Raw genomic sequence first — 23189 nt, 5'->3', positions numbered from 1 at the left:
GAGAAAGCTTAATAATTTGTGCAGGAACACTTTTCCTATAACAGTGTCCAACCTTATGAAGGGTCATACAAGTAAGCAGTGATTTACCATTTTGGTCCATTGTTTTGTTTTTCAGAGTATTTTCTAGTTTATAAGCCCAGTCAGTATCAATATTCCACCCTACCACTCCCCCCACTCCCCAGAATGCACACTTATCCCCCAACGTGAGTCAGTAACATATATATATATATATATATATATATATATATATATATATATATATATATATATATATATATATATATATATATATATATATATATATATACACATATGTCTTTAGTTTTAGGAATCTCTAAGGACCAATGGCACAGCCTTGGGATATCAATTGATGAACAGTCCACAATGTCACAATATTCAAAGGAGAAGGTGGCAACTTGCACACTGCTGGAATTATACCAAAGGGTAGCATACTGTCTGTCTTTCTGGATTCCAATTGAAGGACAGCCTTTGCGAGGGAGTAGTCCAGCTTAACGTGTGTTCGCAAAGAGATGCCGGGGGTGCTGTTTACAGCAGGAGTGTCATTTACAGATGGGTATGGGCAGAAAGTGTCGTGGACCCAAAACACATCATCCCTGTAGACCCAGTTAGAAATGATCCATACAGGGAGAAAAACTAGCAACAGCGTTGCCAGTAAGAGAATGATAAAGTTGGTAGAATGCTGCAATGAGATCATCATGTTGTTCCACTGGAAGAGGTGAAATCTGCGCAGGGAAGACTTGCTTCTGGGGTTTTAGGTTAACCCTCTTCAAGCGACTTGCGTGGATCCAAACAGGACACTCCTCAGTGAGTGCAGCGGGCCTGGTCACAGCGATCACAGTAGTGGGAAGGCCAAAGGGGAAATCCGTCTGCTTCCGATCCTTGGAAAGCTTCTGGACAATCACCAGGCTGGAAAAAATGGGTAGGAATCTGTGGAGAGAAAGGAGAAGTGCAAGACACGTTTCTTTGAACAAGCCCTAATATTTCAATTAGCTTTTGGACGTATTCCTCCTGTATCAAGGGAAAATCTACCCATGGGGCGGGGAAAGGTCATCCCGTGAGAACCTCAAAGGGAGAGCAGCCAGATGTCTGTGCATACAGAAAGAGATACTTGAAAAGAAATGCTTGAAAAGCATTCCAAATATCATTCAGCAGCTGTACTCCAATGTGATCCAAATAAGAGATAGAAAACGAGAAACCATGTTGCCTGTACTGAATGTGGCAACATGTAACAATACCAATTCATTTACTTAGTATAGCTATGGCAAAAGAGAGACAATACTCAGTTACTTAAGGTTCTTAATTGAACAATCCAAAAGGATATGTTTTTTCGTGCTTCATATAACTATTATGGCACTTCAAAGAGACCATACTGATGTACTGAATGTAGTCAATAATGTATATTGAATGGATCATATGTAGGGAACACCACGAAATAAACGCTGTATAAAGTAAAACTTTTTCTTAAACATATAACCCTTAACTAAACTATATTCAGAACATAAAAGCTAAAAGTAAAAGAACATTGCGCAGTTAGGCTAGTAAGAAGTTGAAAAAGAGCTCTAGAAATGGCCAATATTTTGTATCCTTGGGTACCCACTAAACTAAAACAAGTAGACATGACACAGACAAAACATAAAGTTTTAAGCGTGGAGCTATTACTCCATCTGTCAAGTGTGCAGGGCTGAATTTAACTCTGCAAATAAACACATTGATATAAAAAAACAAAACTACAAATAATGTATATCATAACCATCTCATATTTGGAAAAAGGCATAAAGCTAATGTCTCTTTGGAGCGTCTCTATCTCTGCAGTGATAAAGAGGACCCTTGGAAAACATTAGAAATAGCAACATCCTAATTTCAGCTAAAACACTAGAAAGGAATTGTATTTTCCAATTTGTTTTCAATTCACAAACGTGCCAGCTGTAATTATTGAGCTATATATATATCTGTATCAAGGAGCAAAAGGTCAAGAATGAAAATATCACTAGCAAGAAGTTAAAATGTCGAGCGAGCACTACGATAACCAATACCATGATATTGGGCAATTGAATAAGGGAGAGCTAGCAGCTGGTATCCAGGGTTTCCCCTCTTTGTACCAAAGTCCGTCCAAAAGGGTGGCTTTGGGCACCTGCTAAACGCCAGGCATCAAGTTCAGAGGGGGGTGTAACAAAGGACTGAAGGGAAGAGAATCCTGTTCACCCGTGAGACCCAGGAGCCCATTTAAAAGAAGGGCTTGTACATCGTGAAGAGTGCGAAGGGTAGTGGGGTGACCAAGGGTCAGAAGAGTAACCATCTCTACCACCATAGCACAAGCAGCCAGGGCTTTCTTGAGCAGGAGTGACTATAGAAAAAAAGGCAACAGAGCGTAACTTACCGCCATGTTCTCCCTTCATGGTGTTACAATAGTCCCAAACAAAGAGATAAAACATGTGGGCATAAGCAGGAAAACCCAGACTTGAGCTAGAAACCAAAGCACATCTTAAATGTCCAACATTTCATGAGTCCATCTGATAAGAGCAGTCATTTCAGAAACCAGGGTCTGTCTCAGAATCTGGTCATAGAAGGAACAAACAGAGATCCATTGGCGGCAGTGACCAATCATATCAAGAAAAGTAAGCATGTCTTTCTTGGTAACTGGGCGGGGCAGACCCAGAACAGCAGCAGTGCGGAAAGTGCAGATTTTCCTCTGACCATGAGACAGGACAAAACCCAGGTATTTCACTTCAGATGTACACCAGTGCAGTTTATTTCGTGACACCTTGTGACCACACACAGATAACCATTATAAAAGGTGCAAACTATCAGCCTGACAGGTCTCCTGAATTATGGAACACAAAAAGTTGTACAAAATGAGGGCAGGACCATGAGGGGCAGTGCATGACTGTAGAATAGCCCGAAGGACAATGGAGTCAACATAGCCCTGGGGCATTCCACACGAGGTATACTGTTGCGTAAAGGTGAAGGAAAAAAAGAGCTGAAAAGCCTCACCAACAGGGACTAAAATAAAACATTCTTTAGGACAATGACAGAAAAAAAATCATTGGCTGCCGGTGGAATGGTGGAAGAAACATAAGTGCAATGAGAATTACCAAAACACTAACAGCCCTAAAGTCTAGGACGAAACGGGGAATGCCATCAGCTTTGACAACAGTAACAAGCAGTGGAATCATGATTCTCACCGTACTGCTTGATAAAAACAAGAATGAGTAACTTCAAAGAAGCACTATAGGGGGTCAGTGTAAGCCCAAACTGAGAAGTCTGGGGGAAGGGGCAAAAGCATTCATGCACGGACCCTGATAATGAAAGCTGCTTGTGTACAAGCTGCAAAGGAAAGATCTTAGACTGATTCAAACAGCGCTTGGAATTCATTCCACATAACAGCACGTCCTACCTCAGTGTTAAACATTGGTGGAGCTGAAGGAAGAATGTCATACACACACAGCCGTGCAAGTCTCATTTGTCTAGGAGAATCCTAAGTGCCTTTATGGCTCATTACAAAAACAATATAACAATGCAAAAATATTCGCTTATCTTACCTTATAAGCGAGGTACAGTAATAAGAGACAATAAAATCTTATACTCTATAAAAGTTTTAACCTTACAAATGACAGAGTGGGCAGGGGGGTTCTATAAATAATTTCATTCTTTCCGAAAGAATGGCAGCTGCTTATATTCACAAGGGGCGCTTACCGAAAGTACCCCGAGATTTTTCCCAAAAAAAACCTCCATAATAGAACCCAAAGCTTGAACTTAAAATAAGGGGTGGGTACAGGTCACCACTACCCAGTGAGTACTAAAGAACAGAAAAAATTCAGAAATACTCACAAAATATTGGTGATATCATCTGCCCATCGCGGACGTGCCCCCAACTGAAAAGGATTTAGGTCCCAATTCCTGACCCATACTTTCTCTGTCTCTGTCATTTGGAAGTCAGGTACCTGGGGACATATCTTAAAGACCAGAAATCATCTTCCAAAACATGTCCGCTTTAATATCAGCTTCACATTCCTTTTATATCTTTTACATGAATCAGTGTTGTCAGCATGTGTCAGCATGTGACGTAAACACAAACCATATATGGACACAGGTCACATGAAACTTTAAAGACATCAGCATTTTTTCTAGCTGGAGATTGGAGTCCAAAAGGTCAGAAAAAGCCTTGACCAGCAGAGCCCCTAATCTAAATCTGTTTGCAAATACGGCTTATAAAAACAATTGAATTCACTTCACAACATCTCTGTTCAAACATAAATGTCCTTGTACTCTCTTCAAAGAAGGAAAGACAAACAGGGTCTGGCTTTCTTACAGCTGGAAAACATGGCCTAAGGACTTGATACGTGTCCCTTCAGCCAGGCCATCAAAAATGCTGGCCCCTCGTACATGCAAATAGCTTGCTTTGGATGGTTTTTTTTTAATATAATGGCAAAAATAATTAGATGTCTAACTGGACCATTAAAAAAAAAAAAAGATAAGACATCTTATGGGTTCGAAAATGGACATTTTCTCCACCCGATTTTTGGATGTTTTTCTCAAAACATCCAAAGTCAGACTTAGATGTCCTATCAAAAATGCCCCTCCAAGTCTATAAAGCAAAAAAAAAAAAAAAAAGCAGACTTGACAGGCTAACTCAAGTACTATTGCTGCCCGATTCAGGAAAAAAATTTTTTGATTCGATTCAGCCTGCCCAGAAAAGTCAAAGCCAAAAGTCATAACATGGGGTTAGAACTGAACATAAACAAGATGAAGATCATGAACACGGAAAATGATGAAGATTTTGAGATTGAAAGCAATAGAAGTTGTAAAGGATTTCAATCTCTTGGGCTCTTTCATAAACAAAGAAGCAACTAGCAGGGAAGAAATACTCCACAGAATAGCACTTGGTCGCTCTTCAATGAAGGCTCTCGACAAAGTATTCAAAGGCAAGGAAATAACATTCCAAATGAAGATTAGATTTATCCACGCACTGATTTTCTCAGTGGTCAATTAAGGATGCAAAACTGGACACTATGAAAATAAGACTGAAAGAAAATTGACTCATTTGAGCTTTGTTGCTGGAAAAGGATTTTATGTGTGCTGTGGACCACCAGAAGAACTAACAAATCCATTCTGGAAGAGATCAAACTGGCTATGTCATTCAAAGCCCAAATGAAGTTACAACTGTCTTATTTTAGTCACACTATAAGAAGAGAAAAATCATTGGAGAAGGACATCATGTTTGGGAAAATTGAAGGAAGAAGGCGACCTGCAATCAGATGTTTGGACATGTTGAAAACAACCCTGTGGATGACGCTGGGGGACCTTATCAGACTATCACAAAACCAATTTCTTTTTTGATCTGTAATTCATCAAATCACTGGGACTCGAAGATGAATCGATGACACCTACTAAGAAACAACCAATCATTGATATAAATTGGCATTCCTTAGAATCTGCACACCCGGCTGGCTATGCACTACTCCAGTGGTTCCCAACCCTGTCCTGGAGGAACACTAGGCCAATTGGGTTTTCAGGCTAGCCCTAATGAATATGCATGAAGCAAATTTGCATGCCTATCACTTCCATCATATGCAAATCTCTCTCATGCATATTCATTAGGGCTAGCCTGAAAACCCGATTGGCCTGGTGTTCCTCCAGGGCAGGGTTGGGAATCACTGCACTACTCTATAAGGCATGGTTCTACTGTTATGTAACTCAAAAGGGGGCATAGCCATGGGTGTGTAAGGGGCATTCTGAAAAGTTGCAGACACAATTATAGAATATGGCCTCAGCATAACTAATCTGATCAACTGTACCACAATTGTTATTACATGGACAGCACCGCATCACTTCTTAAGATTGCTAGAACTGTACCAATAAATGTTATATCAATGATCATGTTACTTTGAATTTGCTGTAACCCACCCCAAACTCTGTTTGGGAGGATTTTGTGAGATAGAAGCCCACAATTAACATCACAAATGGGAAATCTTGTTCCTATGTGTTAGATTAGTTAGAAGAGAGTTCATGTAATAGAAATGTCCTATAGTAACAGGAAACCGTTTATTTTCTGATAGTTTGGGGTGGTAACGTGGCTAGCAGGTAGGGTTGAGCCCTTGGCAAACACAGCTACATAGAGGGTTAAGTGTGAAAGAAAAAAATTTATTTTAATATGAAAAATAGTTGCCCTGTTCCTTCACATAAGAATAGCCATACTAGATCAGACCAATGATCCATCTAGATAAGTATCCTATTTCCATAGTGGCCAATCCAGGTCACAAGCACTTGGCAAAAACCCAAATAATAGCAACATTCCATGCTACCAATCTGTCTCAATAGCAGTCTATGGATTATTCCTCCAGGAACTTCTCCAAACCTTTTTTAAAAACAGCTATATTAACCACTGTTAGCACATCCCCTGGCAACGCATTCCAGAGCTTAACTATTCGAGTGAAAAAATATTTTCTCCAATAGATTTTAAAAGTGTTTCCCTGTAATTTCATTGAGTGTCCCCTAGTCTTTGTAAGTTTTGATGGAGAAAAAATTTGATTCATTTGTACCCGTTCTACATCATCCAGGATTTTGTGGACTTCAGTCATATCTCCCCTCAACCATCTCTTTTCCAAGCTTAAGAGCCCTAACCTCTTAAGCCTTTCCTCATACAAGAGGAGTTCCATCCCATTTATCATCTTGGTCGCTCTTCTTTGAACCTTTTCTAACTCTGCTATGTCTTTTTTGAGATACAGAGACCAGAATTAAATGCAATACTCATGGTGAGGTTACACCACGGAGCAATACTGAGGCATTATGTCATTTTTAGTCTTATTTACCATCCCTTTCCTAATAATTCCTAGGATTTTGTTTGCTTTATTGGCTGCTTCTGTTGCACATTGGGCAGAAGGTTTCAGCGTATTGTCTATAATGATACTCGGATCTTTGTTGTGGGCACTAACCCCTACGGTGGACTCTAGCATCTGGTAACTATAATTCAGGTTATTCTTCCTAATGTACATCACTTTGCATTTGTTCACATTACATTTCATCTGCCATTTGGATGCCCAATCTTCCAATTTCCTAAGGTCTGCCTGCAATTTTTCACAATCTGCATGTGTTTTAACAACTTTGAACAGTATAGTGTCATCTGCAAATTTAATCACCTCACTTGTCGTTCTAATTTCCAGATCATTTATAAATATGTTAAATAGAACCAGTCCCAGTACAGATCTCTGTGGTGCTCCACTATTTACCCTTTTCCATTGAGAAACATGGCCTACCCTCTTTTCTGTCCAATAACCTAGTCCACAATAAAACATTGCCTCCATGAGAAAATAAACATTTAATGTCACTCTTATATTCATCAGTTTTCTGCTGGAGCTTGCCCCTGTAGGCCCAAGGTCTGCCCCTCCCAAAGGCAACACCAATGGTTTGCCTTTGTCCTGGAGTCCCTAAAGTTCAAGTTCTGTTTACAATACTCAGCAAAATTGGACCAGGCTTAGCCCTTACTTCCAGAGTCACAATGCCAACCAGGTTCCAAGATAAACTTGGCCTACCTCAAATAAGCTTCTGCAAATACAGGATAGCAAGGTTTGTTGTGGTGCTGTTCATCTTCCCCAGGCTCCCCTCAGATACTGCAGCCAACAAGACACCCTGGGAGGATTCCTTCACTCAGGGCCTCCCTCACTCTACACTGACTCAGGATATTTAACTCCGGACTGGTCTGACTCTGAGCCCTGCCTTTATACTCGGCAGAATAGCACCACCTGGTGTAAGGTGTCTGAACTGTATCATCAGTGAGGGAGTGCTCTTCACTAAATGATCCACTCCCTCACAATTAGTTTAAATTTAGCTAAATAGACCTAAGGGAAGACCTGAGAATTTGACTGCTACAAAGTATAAACCACTGATAAAGCAGAGTGGTTATAGGCTAATATTCTAAGAGCAACATAATTTTTTTTTAGTTTGCTTCTCAGCTGTTTTTGCGTATTGTTTAAAAGTGATGCTATAAAAATATTTGACCAGCTGAGTGAAAAGGTAACAAAAGTGGTGTTACAAATAAAGAGATAAAGGCTACAAATTGTGGGAGGGGAAACTTTAATTTTTGAAAGTTTTGGATACTATAGGGTCAGTAAAATGGGTCTCTCCAGTTGTTTCCCAAAATGATGTTTTTCATGGTCTACAGCCTAAAAACTGCAGGTACCTATAGTGGAGTAGGTGATTTTTAGGGTTAATTAATTTTATATTGATAAACGTTTCTCACTTTAAAAAAGGTAATTAGTTGATAACCGAGACTGAAATTTTTCAGGATTATGCAGTTGATATTCCTCTATCACGTGGCCTAAATAAATTACATACCCCACTTTTGGTGCCTTTTCACTTAGCGGACCACATATTTTGGAGAGAAAACACCACACACTATTTTTATGAGTAAGCTGTATAATTTATATGTCTACTGGATATAAGAAAGACAGTTTTAAAAAGGAAATCTTGGTTCTACTGGCCACTTGGCCTCAAAGGATTACAATAGTGTCAAATAGTGGTCTTATGAAAATGATGGTGCTGATACAGACAAGCAGCAGAGAGAATAAATTTACAGTGCTAAGACAAAATAGTCTGCAGACTTTGCCTGGCTGGAGGAATGAATAAAAAGGACAGCTCCCATGAGCTAAGTTATTTGGAATAATGATGAGTAGCTTAGTGGGAAATGAACTGCCGTTTATTTTACTTCCAGAAACACTTTTCCAGTTTGTCTTTCATCCATGAGAGGTAGCATCAGACAGTTTGACTTGATGGGCAGATTCTATGTTATAGGAGTTACTGGACTCTATTCCTGTGAGTCCTGTGGGCTGTTGTACTCTCTCTTTATTTCTTTTTGATTCTTTTAAGCTTTTTTTTTTTGTCATAGAGAAATTAGTTCCTCCAGGCTATTGAAGATGGAAAGTGTTTCTGTAGAAGTTGGACTTACACATACACTGTGCGATCAGCTAACTTTTTTTAGTAATATATTTTATTGCACTCTGGGTGGGACACCATCTAAATATTGTAAGTCGATCACTGCAAAAATGCTTTGGGAACTGTGGAGAAAAAAGGGATGTTCCCCCTTCCCTTAAAATGCAATTGGCATACTCATAATCTAAGATGCTGCTTAGCAGTATTGCTGTCTAAGCCAAACAGTTTGATTAAAGGCAAGGTAGGCATCTATTCAATCAATGAGAAGATGTTTATTCATAAAAGTAGTCTTTATTCCTAAGAACATAAGAATAGCCTTACTGGGTCATACCAATGGTCCATCAAGCCCGGTAGCCCCTTCTCACGGTGGCCAATCCAGGTCACCAGTACCTGGCCAAAACCCAAGGAGTAGCACTATTCCATGCTACCAGTACAGCACAAACAGTGGCTTCCCCCATGTCTATCTCAATAACAGACTATGGACTTTTCCTCCAGGAACTTGTCCAAACCTTTCTTAAAACCAGGTACGCTATCCATTCTTACCACATCCTCTGGCAACGCGTTCCAGAACTTAACTATTCTCTGAGTGAAAATTTTTTGGTTTTGAAAGTAGTAACTTCATCGAGTATCCCCCTAGTCTTTGTAATTTTTGATGGAGCGAAAAATCGATCCACTTGTACCCGTTCTACTCCACTCAGGATTTTGTAGACTTCAATCATATCTCCCCTCAGCCATCTCTTTTCCAAGCTGAAGAGCCCTAATCATTTTAGTCCTTCCTCATACGAGAGGAGTTCCATCCCCTTTACCATCTTGGTCGCTCTTCTTTGAACCTTTTCTAGCACCACTATATCTTTCTTGAGATAAGGAGACCAGAATTGAATGCAATACTCCAAATGAGGTCGCCCAATGGAGCACCCTAAATAAAGATCTTCTCATTGGTTGAATAGACACCTACCTTGACTTTTATTGGACTGTTCTTCTTCTTTTTGCCTGTGAGCCAAACAGTTTGTCATGCAAGACAAAGACTTTCCCAACTTGACCTTGAACTGTTTGCTATTTTTTCTTGTGCAAAATTCTTTCCGGTACAAATATGATTAATTTTTATTATGCATACAATTTTAAGTAACAAGTTCGGAGTTCTTTGATAGGCTGGTATCTTAATGCATTCTGCTTCATTTTTTCATTCAAGTTCCTTATATTCAACTTGATGTATTTTATCTGTTCTATGTATTACTTCTTTCCCTGCCATGCCGGTATTTTCTGCATTATATTGTACATGCTTTCTGTCTTTATCTGTTTTTAAGTCCATTATTCTAATTTGTATTTTATCTGTATCCCATGTATTAGCTCACCTTGTTGTGAACCGCCTTGAACTTTTTCGGTATGGCGGTATAAAAGAATAAAATTATTATTATTATTCTATAGTATCCATACTCTTCTTGGATCCTCTTCACCCTATTAGACTGGAAAGTTTAACTGAATTATGCATTAACTTATATCCATAGTGCCACCCTGAAGGAGTCTTAGGGAAAAAGCCTGGAAAGCTGGTACCAGTAAGAACTAGACTTAGGGGGTGGGGGGAAAGTCGCCAACATGGGCTACTGTTAAGGTGGGTTATTTTACCACAATCATGCTATTTTAGCACAGAGTCCCATTTTATTTCATGAGACCCTGCATTAAAATAACATAACTTGTGGTAAATTTCCCCATCTTGACAGCAGCCCAAACTGATAACTTCTCACCTTAGTATTGCAAGCATGATAGGGAAACAAGGAATAAAAAAGTCTCGCTGCTTTGCAAGAGAAAGCTACTGTAACATTTCAGAAGAGCCAAGAACATGTTCTTCACGTAAAACTTGGGCAGTAATTCTGTGGGTGCAAAACCAGCTATAATTTAAAAAAAAACAAAACCAGATTTTGTTTTTATGTGAACTCTCCATACTCCCTGAAGCCAGCTTTTTCATGAAGGCATTTAAATACATTTAATTAGTCTATTAGTTTAGTGAGAAGTTTATCCTGCATTTGTTACACAATACTATCATAAATACTCAGCAATTTTCAGTAGATATAAGCATTTTAAGTATTACTTCCCATTGAATTAGCAGTTGTTGAGGATTTCAGTCTTTGTGCAATCTTCCAATTCGCTAATGCGATATTTAATGAGGAGACATCAGTGTGGAGAAAGGTACTCAATATAAATCAGTGTTTACAAAGTGTGATTAACTCTGAAATATTTCATCAATGCTGTGGTCCCAGGCAGACTCTATGCTAATTACTCGAAGCTGCGCATGTTTGAGGGGGGTGGGGGATTTAGTTGAAACCCAGTGTTGCAGACGTAGCGGGGTAAGATTGCAATTATGCTGGGGCTGTCTCTGATGACAATTTATGCATTTGGTGTAATGACCTCCCACTTCCCGAGAGGGCAATAACCAGAATGCATTTTCATTAAGATACTAATGCACTTAATCACAGGGGGAAAGGGTTAGAAAGTAACAAAAGACCTTTTAAGCAAGATGTGACAGAGCTGGTGGCAGAAATGCTTTATTTCCCAGTTAGGCTCTGGACAAAACTTGCATTGAGGCGACTGACCACATCTTTCTTATGTGATGTACAGTGAGGGGAGAGACATACACGGTCATGTTTATATTTAAACCTTCTGAGGCTATTATAAGGACATTTAAATTTACAAAACTTAATTAAAACTAATAATGATGGGCGGGGGGGAAGGGATGCTGATAAATTAAAACATCTTGATTGCTTTCAAATATTCACATTTGCGTCATGGTTGGTTGATGCAGTTTTAGAATTTAAGCACACAAACACTCAACTTTAAAGTGTATCCACTTTTCAGCAGTCAAAAGAGAGATGTGGAAAGATCTTTGCAGTTTTACATGGTCAGCCTTCATCTAGTGATTTATGATAATATTACACTGTGATTTACACTCATACATCTGAAATGATATTTTGCCTTACAGCTGCCCAAGTCAAGCTGCTCAGTTTTATCACCTGTGGCAGCATGAATGTCATTTCAGGTAGAGGCAAGTTTTTGTCTAATAATTTCTTTTATTGTGCCCTCTTCTTTTCACACCCTTTCCCACAGGCAACATAGAATACAGCTGTCCAGCAACGAATGAATGTGAAATCACAAAACGCAGACGCAAGTCCTGCCAGGCCTGCCGCTTCATGAAGTGTTTAAAGGTCGGCATGCTGAAGGAAGGTAAGGTTCTGCAACATATGCACATACACCAATGTACACACAAGCACATGGACCTATATACCAGTCGAGACTGCAAGCTGTCATTAAAAATTAGGAATCTGGAAGTGTCTTCAGTATGATCTAAAGCAGGCTTGTCCAACCTTTTTCTACTGGGGGCCACATATTATATTTTGTAACATACAGAGGGCCAAAATACACACAGCGGGATTCCTGCTTCCCCACCGTGACACTGCTCTCTGCAAGCTTTAACCATGTGGTGCCAGATGTTTGAGTGACTAGACTTGAAACCGCAATATCAGGCCAAACTTTCGGCACCATATGGCTTGAGCTTCCTGTAAGCTGAATCCTATTGGGGAAGTAGGAATGTCACTGTGAATCCCAGAAGAATTATCAAGCTGCCACCAGCCAAGCTTCACTTTACCAGTTGCACCAGCCCTAAAACATCAGGACCCAGGCTGATCTCCCTACCTATTACTGCCTTTGTGATTGCAGTTGCCATTATTGCTTGTCTCTGTCCAAACCTCCACACAACCTCCAGGCCCTCCAGTTTAGCAGCAACCAAAACGCTTCACACACATGTGCTCTCAGCTACGGAAGGTTCTTCTGGTCCCACTCCCTGACAACAAGAAATGCATGTCAGAGGAGGCAGGCCAGGAGAATCTTCAGGAGTGGAGAGTACATGGGTGAAAAGTGTATTGATTGCTCAGAGGCTGAGCAAAGGTGCAAACTGTGGTAAGCAGTGTCAGCAGCAACAGGAAGGTAGATCTGCAAGGGATCTTGGCCAGTGTTACAGTGTGGTAGTGGTGGGTAGCAATATAAACTGCAATCACAAGCTAGAATGCAGAAAGAAGGAAGATAAGGGGGTCTGAAGAGAAATGTTTGGATGGGAAGAGGAAAGGCAAAGTGACACTGGGAGGGAAAGTTAGAGAGAAAAGCTGGACTTCGGGGGGGGGAGGAGAGAGATGCTTAATTAGGAGAAAGCAGAGGGACAGAGATATAGAGGGGCAATGCTGCACATGGATGGAGGAGAGGGGAAGGAAAGAGAAAAGGAGGAGATGCTGTACTTGGATAGAGGGGAGAAGATGAGATGGAAAACTAGATCTGAGAAATAGGCAGAAAAAAATGGAAAAAAGCTAAACATGAAAGATGAATGCCAAAGATGGATGTAGGGCAGGAAGTGAAGAAGAAAGGAGGAGAGAAAAGAAATAGCAAATGGACAAGAGGCCTTGGAAACAGAGTTAGGAATGCAGTCAGAGAGAAGAAGAACCAGAGACTGATAACTAAACAATTAGAAAAATAAAATCACCACATAACAAGAGTAGTAAAAATCAATTTTATTTTCAGGTTAGTAACTGAACTATGTCCGTTTTAACAGGAAGAAACACATTTCTTTCTATTTCTCTGATGTTGCACTGCATGCAGAATCTGAAACTTAGAGAGTCAGTTTAATTTTGTTTAGTACTTTTAGTTTGTGCTTACATACTGTATTCTGTCTTTGAAGAGGAGCTACCTGTGCTCTGCATGTATGACCGAGGCCAGGTGTTCTGGTGGGGCACAAATTGTATCATGACTCCATGTAGGAAGATATTTGTTGGCTCTCCTTCAACATTTTTGGACCCCAAGTAGCCTTGACATTAAAAAATTTGTGAAGACTAAGGGGATGTAGAGATAGCCAATGTATAAGAACCAGGCTATATGGGAGTAGGAGTAGCATTAGTTAGGAGAAGTTGGTATTTCTACCTGTGGGTTTCATAAATGTGTTAGGTGAGTAAAGTTTGTAGGTGTTAGATGTGGATGTGTGGGTATATTTTTCAAGGTGTATGGGAGGGAATGTGTCTGTGGGAAAGATAGTGGACATATGGGTATGGGAAGCATATAGATGAAGATGTTTTTTTTTAAATGAGATACATGAATTGATGTCATTCTAAGACAATTGCTGACAATTGAGAATAAAAAGGAGAAAATCATAAAATTCCTTTAAGAAAAACACACAAAAAACACAGAAAAAAAAAAATTGGGAACAACCAAATATAAGAAGCTGACAATTCAAGAATTTTCAGTATATGTGCCCAGTTAGACATCAATGGATTAATTCCTAATATCACAAATATAAAAACACAGAAAGCAAGTTGAAGCTTTTTGTAAAACCTCATTTTAGTTAAACAGTACACTGTATGAATAACTAAGGGACCTTTATACAAAGCTGTGCTAAACAGTGACCTGTGCTATGATTGGCGTGTGGGTTGCCCACATGCTGAGATCACCTTTAGCAGGGCTGTAAATTGGATGTATTTTCTATTTGTACAATAATGGCCACTTGCTAATCTTCCTATCAGCATGAGGCCTTAACTACATCTATTTTGTAGGTATTAAGGGCACACTTGCTAACCACATGCTAATTGGTTAGCACACGTATGCCTGCTCTCCGCCTCCAAACACACCCCAGCGCTAAATTATTTTTTTGGGGTTTTTTTAGCACATGGGAAGCGTGTGCAGATGCTAAAGCTACTGTGGGATGCCTGAGCATAACCCACAGTAGTGGATTTTAACATTAGTGCTTACCACAGCTTAGTAAAAGGACACCTAAGAGTTGCCAAAGGAGTTTTGGGAAAAGGTGTGTGACCTGCCATTAATATTAAGAAAGGAAGAAGGCACTGATTTATAGATTGGGGAGGGAGGAGGGACCATAAACTCTTGTATTGGCCTTGTCGTTCAGTTGACATGTGAATGAGTGCACAAAGTGACACAATTTGTGTATGATAATTCATATGTTAACTACTTAATGCATTTTGGTATTAAGTTTTAAACCACCTATAGAATGTTGAAGTCCAGCCTCCAGGATGAGCATTTTCTGTGGCTTTCATGGGAAATTCTCCTAGTACTAAAGAGACATAGGGCCTGATATTCAAAAATGATTTAATCAGGCAGGAGAGGGTTCGGTATGGAGTCTGGGCAGAGCCGAGTGTTATGTGGACACTGGTATGTAGAGCCGCTTAAATTGCAGTCCTATCTTTGCCTGGTTGGCTATGTAAGTGTAGCATTGGTCATACATATCCAGATATCACCTGACCTTGGATATTCTGTTCTTGTGCCCAGATATGACCTGACCCTAAATACCTGGGTCTACATATGCTAGCAGCTGTCATATGGTCCAAGAAAGGGACTTGGGGGTAATGGTGGATATGACAATGAAGCCGACGGCACAGTGTGCAGCGGCCGCTAAGAGAGCGAATAGAATGCTAGGTATAATCAAGAAGGGTATTACACCCAGGACGAAAGAAGTTATCCTGCCGTTGTATCGGACGATGGTGTGCCCGCATCTGGAATACTGCATCCAATATTGGTCGCCGTACCTTAAAAAGGATATGGCGATACTCGAGAGGGTTCAGAGGAGAGCGACACATCTGATAAAAGGGATGGAAAACCTTTCATACGCTGAGAGATTGGAGAAACTGGGTCTCTTTTTCCTGGAGAAGAGGAGACTTAGAGGGGATATGATAGAGACTTATAAGATCATGAGAGGCATAGAGAGAGTAGAGAAGGACAGATTCTTCAAACTTTCAAAAAATATAAGAACAAGAGGGCATTCGGAAAATCTGAAAGGGGACAGATTCAAAACAAATGCTAGGAAGTTCTTCTTTACCCAACATGTGGTGGACACCTGGAATGTGCTTCCAGAGGATGTAATAGGGCAGAGTACGGAATTGGGGTTTAAGAAAGGATTGGACAATTTCCTGCTGGAAAGGGGGATAGAAGGTTATAAATAGAGGATCACTGCACAGGTCCTGGACCTGTTGGGCTGCCGCGTGAGCGGGCTGCTGGGCACGATGGACCTCAGGTCTGACCCAGCAGAGGCATTGCTTATGTTCTTCTGTCCTTGTACTAAGTCACGCTAACAGATTTAATGTGAGCTATTCCTATAGGCTGCATGACATTTAGCATTCACTTAACCCATTAGTGCACCTTAGGAAAAGGACACCAGTGTTTATAGAAATGCTGACCCTCACTGGCTCAGTATTAACCTGATAGGATTACTGTAAGAACATACGAATAGCCTTACTGGGTCAGACCAATGGTCCATCAAGCCTAGTAGCCCATTCTCATGGTGGCCAATCCAAAACCTGGCCAAAACCCAAGGAGTAGCAATATTCCATGCTACTGACACAGGGCAAGCAGTGGCTTCCCCCTTGTCTTTCTCAATAGCAGACTATGGACTTTTCCTCCAGGAAATTGTCTAAACCTTTCTTAAAACCAGATATGCTATCCACTCTTACCACAACCTCTGGCAACGCGTTCCAGAGCTTAACTAATCTCTGAGTGAAAAAAAAAATTCTTCCTATTGGTTTTTAAAGTATTTCCCTGTAACTTCGAGTGTCCCCTAGTCTTTGTAATTTTTGACAGAGTGTACCCGTTGTACTCCACTCAGGATTTTGTAGACTTCAATCATATCTCCCCCTCAGCTGTCTCTTTTCCAAGCTGAAGAGCCCTAACCGTTTTAGTCTTTCCTCATTCAAGAGGAGTTCCATCCCCTTTATCAAGTTTGCAGCATATTCAGCTTGTTCAAAATACGGCTGCCAGGCTCATTACTGGAGCAAGCAAACTAATCACATTACTCCAGTTTTATACCTGTTGCATTGGTTGCCTATCTCTTTAATGCATTGAATTAAGTTCCTATGTTTAATTTTCAAAGCGTTATGTATGAGCCAACCTTGGATAAGAAAATGTCTCAGTGTACTCCTTCAAAATCATTGTGAAAGAAATTGCTTCAACTACCCAGTTTAAAGGTAGTGAGATTTTCATCAACTAGAAACTGGGTTTTTTTTCAAGTGCAGGTCTGGAATTTTGGAATTTCTAATGGACCAAATTTCAAACTGATTTCTCTTATCTTGCCCTTTGAAAATTATCTAAGACAGTCTTATGTCAGCATTATTATGCAGAATGGTTGTAGGATTTCTTGAGTAGTTGAAGCCTTATTTGGGGCTTTGCTGTTATTTATGTATGTTGTTTGAAGATTGTTACAAATTTTGGGCTCCTTTTACTAAACTGTGGAAGAGCGTCAGAGCATTTACCTTGCTGGCCCGTGGTGAGAAGCTCTTCCACGGTTTAGTAAAACCCGGGGCTCCTTTTACTAAGGTATGCTAGCGTTTTTAGCGCAAGCACAAGATTAGCGCGCACTAGCCAAAAAATCACCGCCTGCATAAAGGGAGGCGGTAGCGGATAGCGTGCGCAGCATTTTAGCACGTGCTAAAACCGCTAGCGCGCCTTTGTAAAAGGAGCCCCCAGTGTTTGTTATTTGCTGTATACCACTTTCACAAAAGTTTTATTAAATTAAATAAATCCAATCCAATAATGTCTTTTAGAAAGTAAATAAAGTTCCTTTAAAAGTGGCATTCCCAGACTGGTAGATTCCGGTCTTTGCCATATTAGCTGAGCTGAAAAAGAGTTATTATCATTGATACAGGGGCTATTGTGCCCTATAAGTTATATTTTAGGGGTTCTGTTTTAGTTTTAGCTGATAAACATAAAATAAAACACCTCAAAATGAAAAACAAATTATAAAATAAGTGGGTTTTTGGGGGATAAACGCTGGAATAAACTTACTTCTCTTAGTAAGAGCGGAGGAGTGGCCTAGTGGCTAGAGCAGCTGCCTCAGCAACCTGAGGTTATGAGTTCAATTCCCACTGCAGCTCCCTGTGACCCTGGACAAGTCACTTAATACTTCATTGCCCCAGGTACAAAATAAGTACCTAAAATATGTAAACCGCTTTGATTGTGTAAACCACACAGGAAAAGCAGTATATTGTCCCATACCCTTTGCCCTCCAATGTTAGGTTGTCTTAGGTGCTATACTCTATTTTTCTACCTTTGCTCCAATGTCAATTTCTCAGCTGAACAAATATGTATGTCTGATTTATCAGAAAGATACCCAGCAGTAGCAGTAGCACTTGCACCACAAAACATCGATAAACAGTGATATATTTTTCTTCTACCATAAAAAAATGTATTTGCTGGCAAATAAACACCTTAATTTATAGCTTAAAATACATGAATCTAGAAGCCCTATTTATTGTGATAATATCATCATCGTTTATTTATTAAATTTTCTATACCATTCTTCCAGGAGAGCTCAGCATGGTCTACATGAACGTGTTCAGGTATTCGAGCATTTTCCCTGTCTGTCCTGGTGGGCTTCTAATTTTACCTAATGTACCGGGGCAATGGGAGGGACTAGTTGATTTGCCCAGGGTCACAAGAAACAGGATGCTGAGGCTGTAATTGTAACCACTCTGCCACACTCTCCCCCTCCCCCATTATGGGATTCTTTTATTAAAGCTGCATGAAAAGTGGCCTTAGCATGTCGCTTACATGTGTCTTTAATGTATGCTAGGGCCACTTGTGCCACGGTTGGAAAATGGATGACACTTCCATTTTTCCAATTAATGGCCACGCACTAATCTCGCTATTGCCATGCAGCCAGTAAACAAAACTACCATGGGAGCCTTACTGACACCTATTTTACAAGTGGTAAGGGCCAACATGCTAATGCCATGCTAATCAATTAGCATGCAGTAATGTCTCATATGCTGATTAGCACTGTCGCGCCCATTTTCCATCCCTAAACATGCCCCTTGAGAGAAAATTAGGAGAAATTATATTAGCGCGCAGTATACACCCCCCCCTCTTCTATTAAACTGCGCTAGCAGTTTTTAGCGCAGAGAGCCGCGCTGAATGGCCCTCGCTGCTCCCGACACTCATAGGAACTCTATGAGCATCAGGAGCAGCACGGGCCATTCAGCGCGGCTCCCCACGCTAGAAACTGCTAGCGTAGTTTAATAGAAGAAGCACACGCAAGCACTTACCGCAGATTAGTAAAAGGATTCCTGTGTGACCTAAAATAAATCTCGAATGTTCATAATTAAATTCAACTTGCAAATAATGGAATTGGACCATTTGTATCTCCTTTTGCATTGTTTTGGAAAGTTTGGGGGGTTTTTGGCTCAACATTTAAAACTAATTCTTTTTTGTGGTTTGGCGGTAGAGTATTATACAGACTTTATTTTGGTTTAATTTTAAATGCTTTTCTCATTTTGAAAACTAACGTAAATATTTATTGGGTTGCTGAGACACTGGCAGCCTCTTTACATCTTTTCAGTTTATTATAGTAATCCCAGTAAATGCCAAAATGAAAACAGATTGATGAATATTGATGAAAAAAATTAGGCATATCACATCAAAAATGAACTTCTAGCGTAGCTGGTCTAACAGGCATTAGAGAGCTTCATTGAATTTAGGATTGTTGCCATAATAGAATAAGGAGCCCTTTTACAAAGCTATGGTAAAATATGGCCTATGCTATTTTTGGTGCATAGGTTTCCCGCGTGCTGTGGTCATTTTTTTTTTTTAGCATATTTGGTTTTTCCTATTAATGGCCATGTACTAATTTTAAACTTTACCACCACCTATTTTGTAGGCAGTAAGAGCTCTTGTGCTAATGCTGCTCTAATTGGTCACTGTGTACCAATGCCCACATGCTAACCAATTAGACAGGCACATCTGCTCTCTGTCCCCAAATATGTCCCCAGTGCCAAAAAAACAAACCAACCAATTTTTAGCGTGTGGTGGGTGCGCACTGAGCCTGAAATTAGCATGTGGCACCTATGGCTAAGGATTTTAAGCAACAATAAACACGCTTACCACCACTTGGTATAAAGGCCTCTAAGTTAGCTAACTCCTAGATTCCATAGCCACATCCAGATCCAATTTTCAGGCTAACCAGAACTTGCAGATTAATTATCTCATCTTATTGCAGAGAGATATAGCATATGAATAATCATTTTAGATAACTGAGTAGAAAGGGATTATTATCTTGCCAAAAATACAATTAATTAAGTGAGAATCAACAAAGCACATAGCTAGTGATGTTAATGTTGCCTCTAGAAAGTAATATGTTTAAAGAGTTTGGGACTGCCTAGATTGGGGTTATCAGATGTCCAGGAAAACCTGGATATGTCCTCTTTTTAGAGGACTGTAGGTACATGGACAGATTTCCAAAACCCGGCAGTTTATCTGGGTTTTGGAAAGCCTGAGTTAGGGGCCGCATCGATTGGGGGGGGGGTCACATGCATGCATGCAACATCATTGCATCACATCTGTGCATGCTCGGTGGACCTCCAGATGCATAATTTAAAAAAAAAAAAAAAATTAATTGTAGAAAGGTGCCTATCTTCTTAGACACAATTCTATAAAAAGGGAAAAATGCTTGAGTGCCTGAATGTAAACCACTTAGGCTATAAATGGTTTCTAAATACTAAACATAAATAAATAGTCAAGAGAGACAAACGGGACAAAAAGGTGCATCTATACACAGTGCTCAGGTGGGGGAATTATAGAGGGAATGATAAGACAGATATTAGTACCCTAAAGGGGAAATTCTGTAAATGTTGTAAAAAAAAAAAAAAAAAAGATAGGCACCTATCTCTTGTCATTCACATTTAGGCGCCTATTACAGAATCACAACTAACTTAAAACTAAGGCACCTATAATGTAAGCTAGGGTTTCAAAGGCCTACATTATAGGTTCCTAAATCCTTTAGAGAATTGTACCTAGCAGTGCCTAAGCCCATCTCCACCCCTAAACACTTAAGTGCCACTAGATACTATGCAATAGGTGCCTATCGTGGGCTCACACTCTGCCTAATGAACCTGGGGCAAAGGGGGGATTAAGTGCTCATAAGGAGCAGCGTGGGATATGAACCCACAACCTGAAGGTGCTGAGACTGTAGCTCTAACTATTGCACCACACTAGATTGTAAGCTCTTTTGAGCAGGGACTGTCTCTTTTATGTTTTGATGTACAGTGCTGCGTATGTCTGATAGCGCTATGGAAATAAGTTGTGGCAGTAAGTTACATGTATATGTGTTTGGTAGCCTGTACCTTGCCCAAACTCCTTCCCAGTGACCACTCTCCCCTCTTGCATTTATGTGCATTGGATTTGCCTGCATATCTTTATAGCAGTGGTCTCCAGCACACAGCCCCTGGGCTGCATGCAGCCTGCACATTCCATTTTTGCAACCCTCATATCCAGCGACCCCCCTGCTACTATTGTGGGTAGAGAAAAGGCCCCATGAAGCTCCACTGGGTCATGTGTGCATGCATGGTCACATTGACATGCATGCATATCCACAGATGCATACAAATGCCGGTAACAGGAAAGGTTTCCTACCAGGTGATCTGCTATAGGAATGCCCTGTTACTAAAGCAAAAAATTGTTAAACAAAAGAGATGTGGCACAACAGAAAGCACAGAATTGGGCAATTTTGTAGTAAACTTCACTGTGCACAAAAATTGATATAAATGCAAAATTAATGAGCTGCTACAAAGCAAAATCATCCAAAGCAGATCACTGATATTCACATTTGTGAAAACAGGCACATAAAAAAGACTTTCCACTCTATTTGCACCAAAGTAGGCCCCAGAGATGTATTTTGTGCAGCAGGCATACTAAAGGAGCCATTTGATGCCAGTGAGAGGCCACTTTGTCTGGATTTTGTTCATGCCTTTTTCAGTAGCAGTTCAAGATGAGTTACATTCAGGTACATAAGGTATTTCCTTGTCAGGCTTGCAATCTAATTTTGTACCTGAAGGTTTAGTGACTTGCTCAAGATCACAAAAAGCAGCAATGGGTTTTGATCTGAGCACCCAGAGATGTCAAACCCAGTGCTATTCATCTACTCTTTTTTATCAAGGTGGGGGTGAGGGTGGAAAATTCAATTCACTAGTAGTCCTGTGGGTCCCAGAGGCCAACCTTCATGCCCCATAGCATACAAAATGTAAAATAAAGCCTTTCTAAAAGTCAGCTTCCAGAAGGGGAAGGAGCCCTGCCCTAGTGGCACCATTTGTGATGTCAACTAAATGTCAAGTAACTGCCTTTATTAAAAAGAGGGTGGAGTATACATAATAATAATAATAATTTTATTTTATATACTGCCATACCCAAGAAGTTCTAGGCGGTTCACAACAATTAATTGAAATACAAACAATGCAGATCATTGAAATCAACAAGTTATATGCATATAATATAAGAAAAATATATGCATGCCATATAAAGAGGGTACAATCTTAAAAGAATAAAAGATTATAATAATAAAATATTTTAAGAACTCAGCCTGTTAAATAATTGAGTTTTAATCTGCTTTCTAAAATCAAGATAAGAAGAGGCATCAAGCACAATTTGACCATATTCCCCGTTTTGAACGGGACCATCCCATTTTTAGATCCTCTGTCCTATTGTCCCCACCACAGCTTCGGGATGCCAAAATGTCCTGTTTTCAGAGAGAGTGTGTGTGTGAGGACAACGGGACAGGCGATTGCGGAGCCTGGGATCTCTCCCTGCTTCCCCGCCGCTGATGCAGCAACAAGGCCAGGCAAAGCAAGTACAGCGACTGCACAATGGCCGGCCCAGAATTGTCACTTGTAGCTGGTCAACTTACTGACTATTTGGATTTCGCTCTAATTTCGCTCTAATTTTAGTACTGAAACCTTATTGATTTCTCTTCTTTCAAAAATTCAACAAATTTGTCTTCAAAATAAATGTTCTGTTCTACTCCAGTTCGATTTATCTACAGCATTTGATGTAGTACATCATGATATTTTACTTCAGCTGCTTTCAGATATAGGTCTCCATCAGTTTGTTTTGGACTGGTTCTCTAAATTTCTTATGCATCATTCCTATTCAGTGAATATTGAAGGCGATATCTCCAATTCCTGGCAGCCTCCCTGTGGGGTTCCTCAAGGCTCCCCACTCTCTCCAATTGTATTCTATCTCTATATGACCACCGAACACTTTTAAGCTGTCAGCTTGGGAAACGTTATTCACTTATGCGGATGGTATCTTTATATTGATTGAGATTGATCCAGATATTACCAATCTAGTTTCCAAAGTAAATCTTTGCATTTCCAAACTTCAAGCCTGGGCTTTATCTGTCCGGATGAAGTTTAATGCAACTAAAACTAATCTTTTGTGGTTAG

The 23189-nt window shown here is 40.1% G+C and overlaps 1 protein-coding gene across 9 annotated transcripts in view; it reads left to right on the top strand.

Moving 5' to 3' along the window:
- ESRRG (estrogen related receptor gamma) overlaps window positions 1-23189 on the top strand; it is a 1015505-nt gene that overhangs the window by 718691 nt on the left and 273625 nt on the right. For all 9 annotated transcript variants that reach the window (XM_033936618.1, XM_033936614.1, XM_033936615.1 and 6 more), the window contains one exon: window positions 12046-12162. In XM_033936618.1, coding sequence (XP_033792509.1) covers window positions 12046-12162 — 117 coding nt within the window. The remainder of the gene's footprint in view (window positions 1-12045; window positions 12163-23189) is intronic.

Source organism: Geotrypetes seraphini, chromosome 3, assembly GCF_902459505.1.
Source record: "Geotrypetes seraphini chromosome 3, aGeoSer1.1, whole genome shotgun sequence".
Taxonomy (NCBI): domain Eukaryota; kingdom Metazoa; phylum Chordata; class Amphibia; order Gymnophiona; family Dermophiidae; genus Geotrypetes; species Geotrypetes seraphini.
Note: the sequence above shows the minus strand (reverse complement) of the source record. Positions and strands in the feature narration are given on the sequence as shown.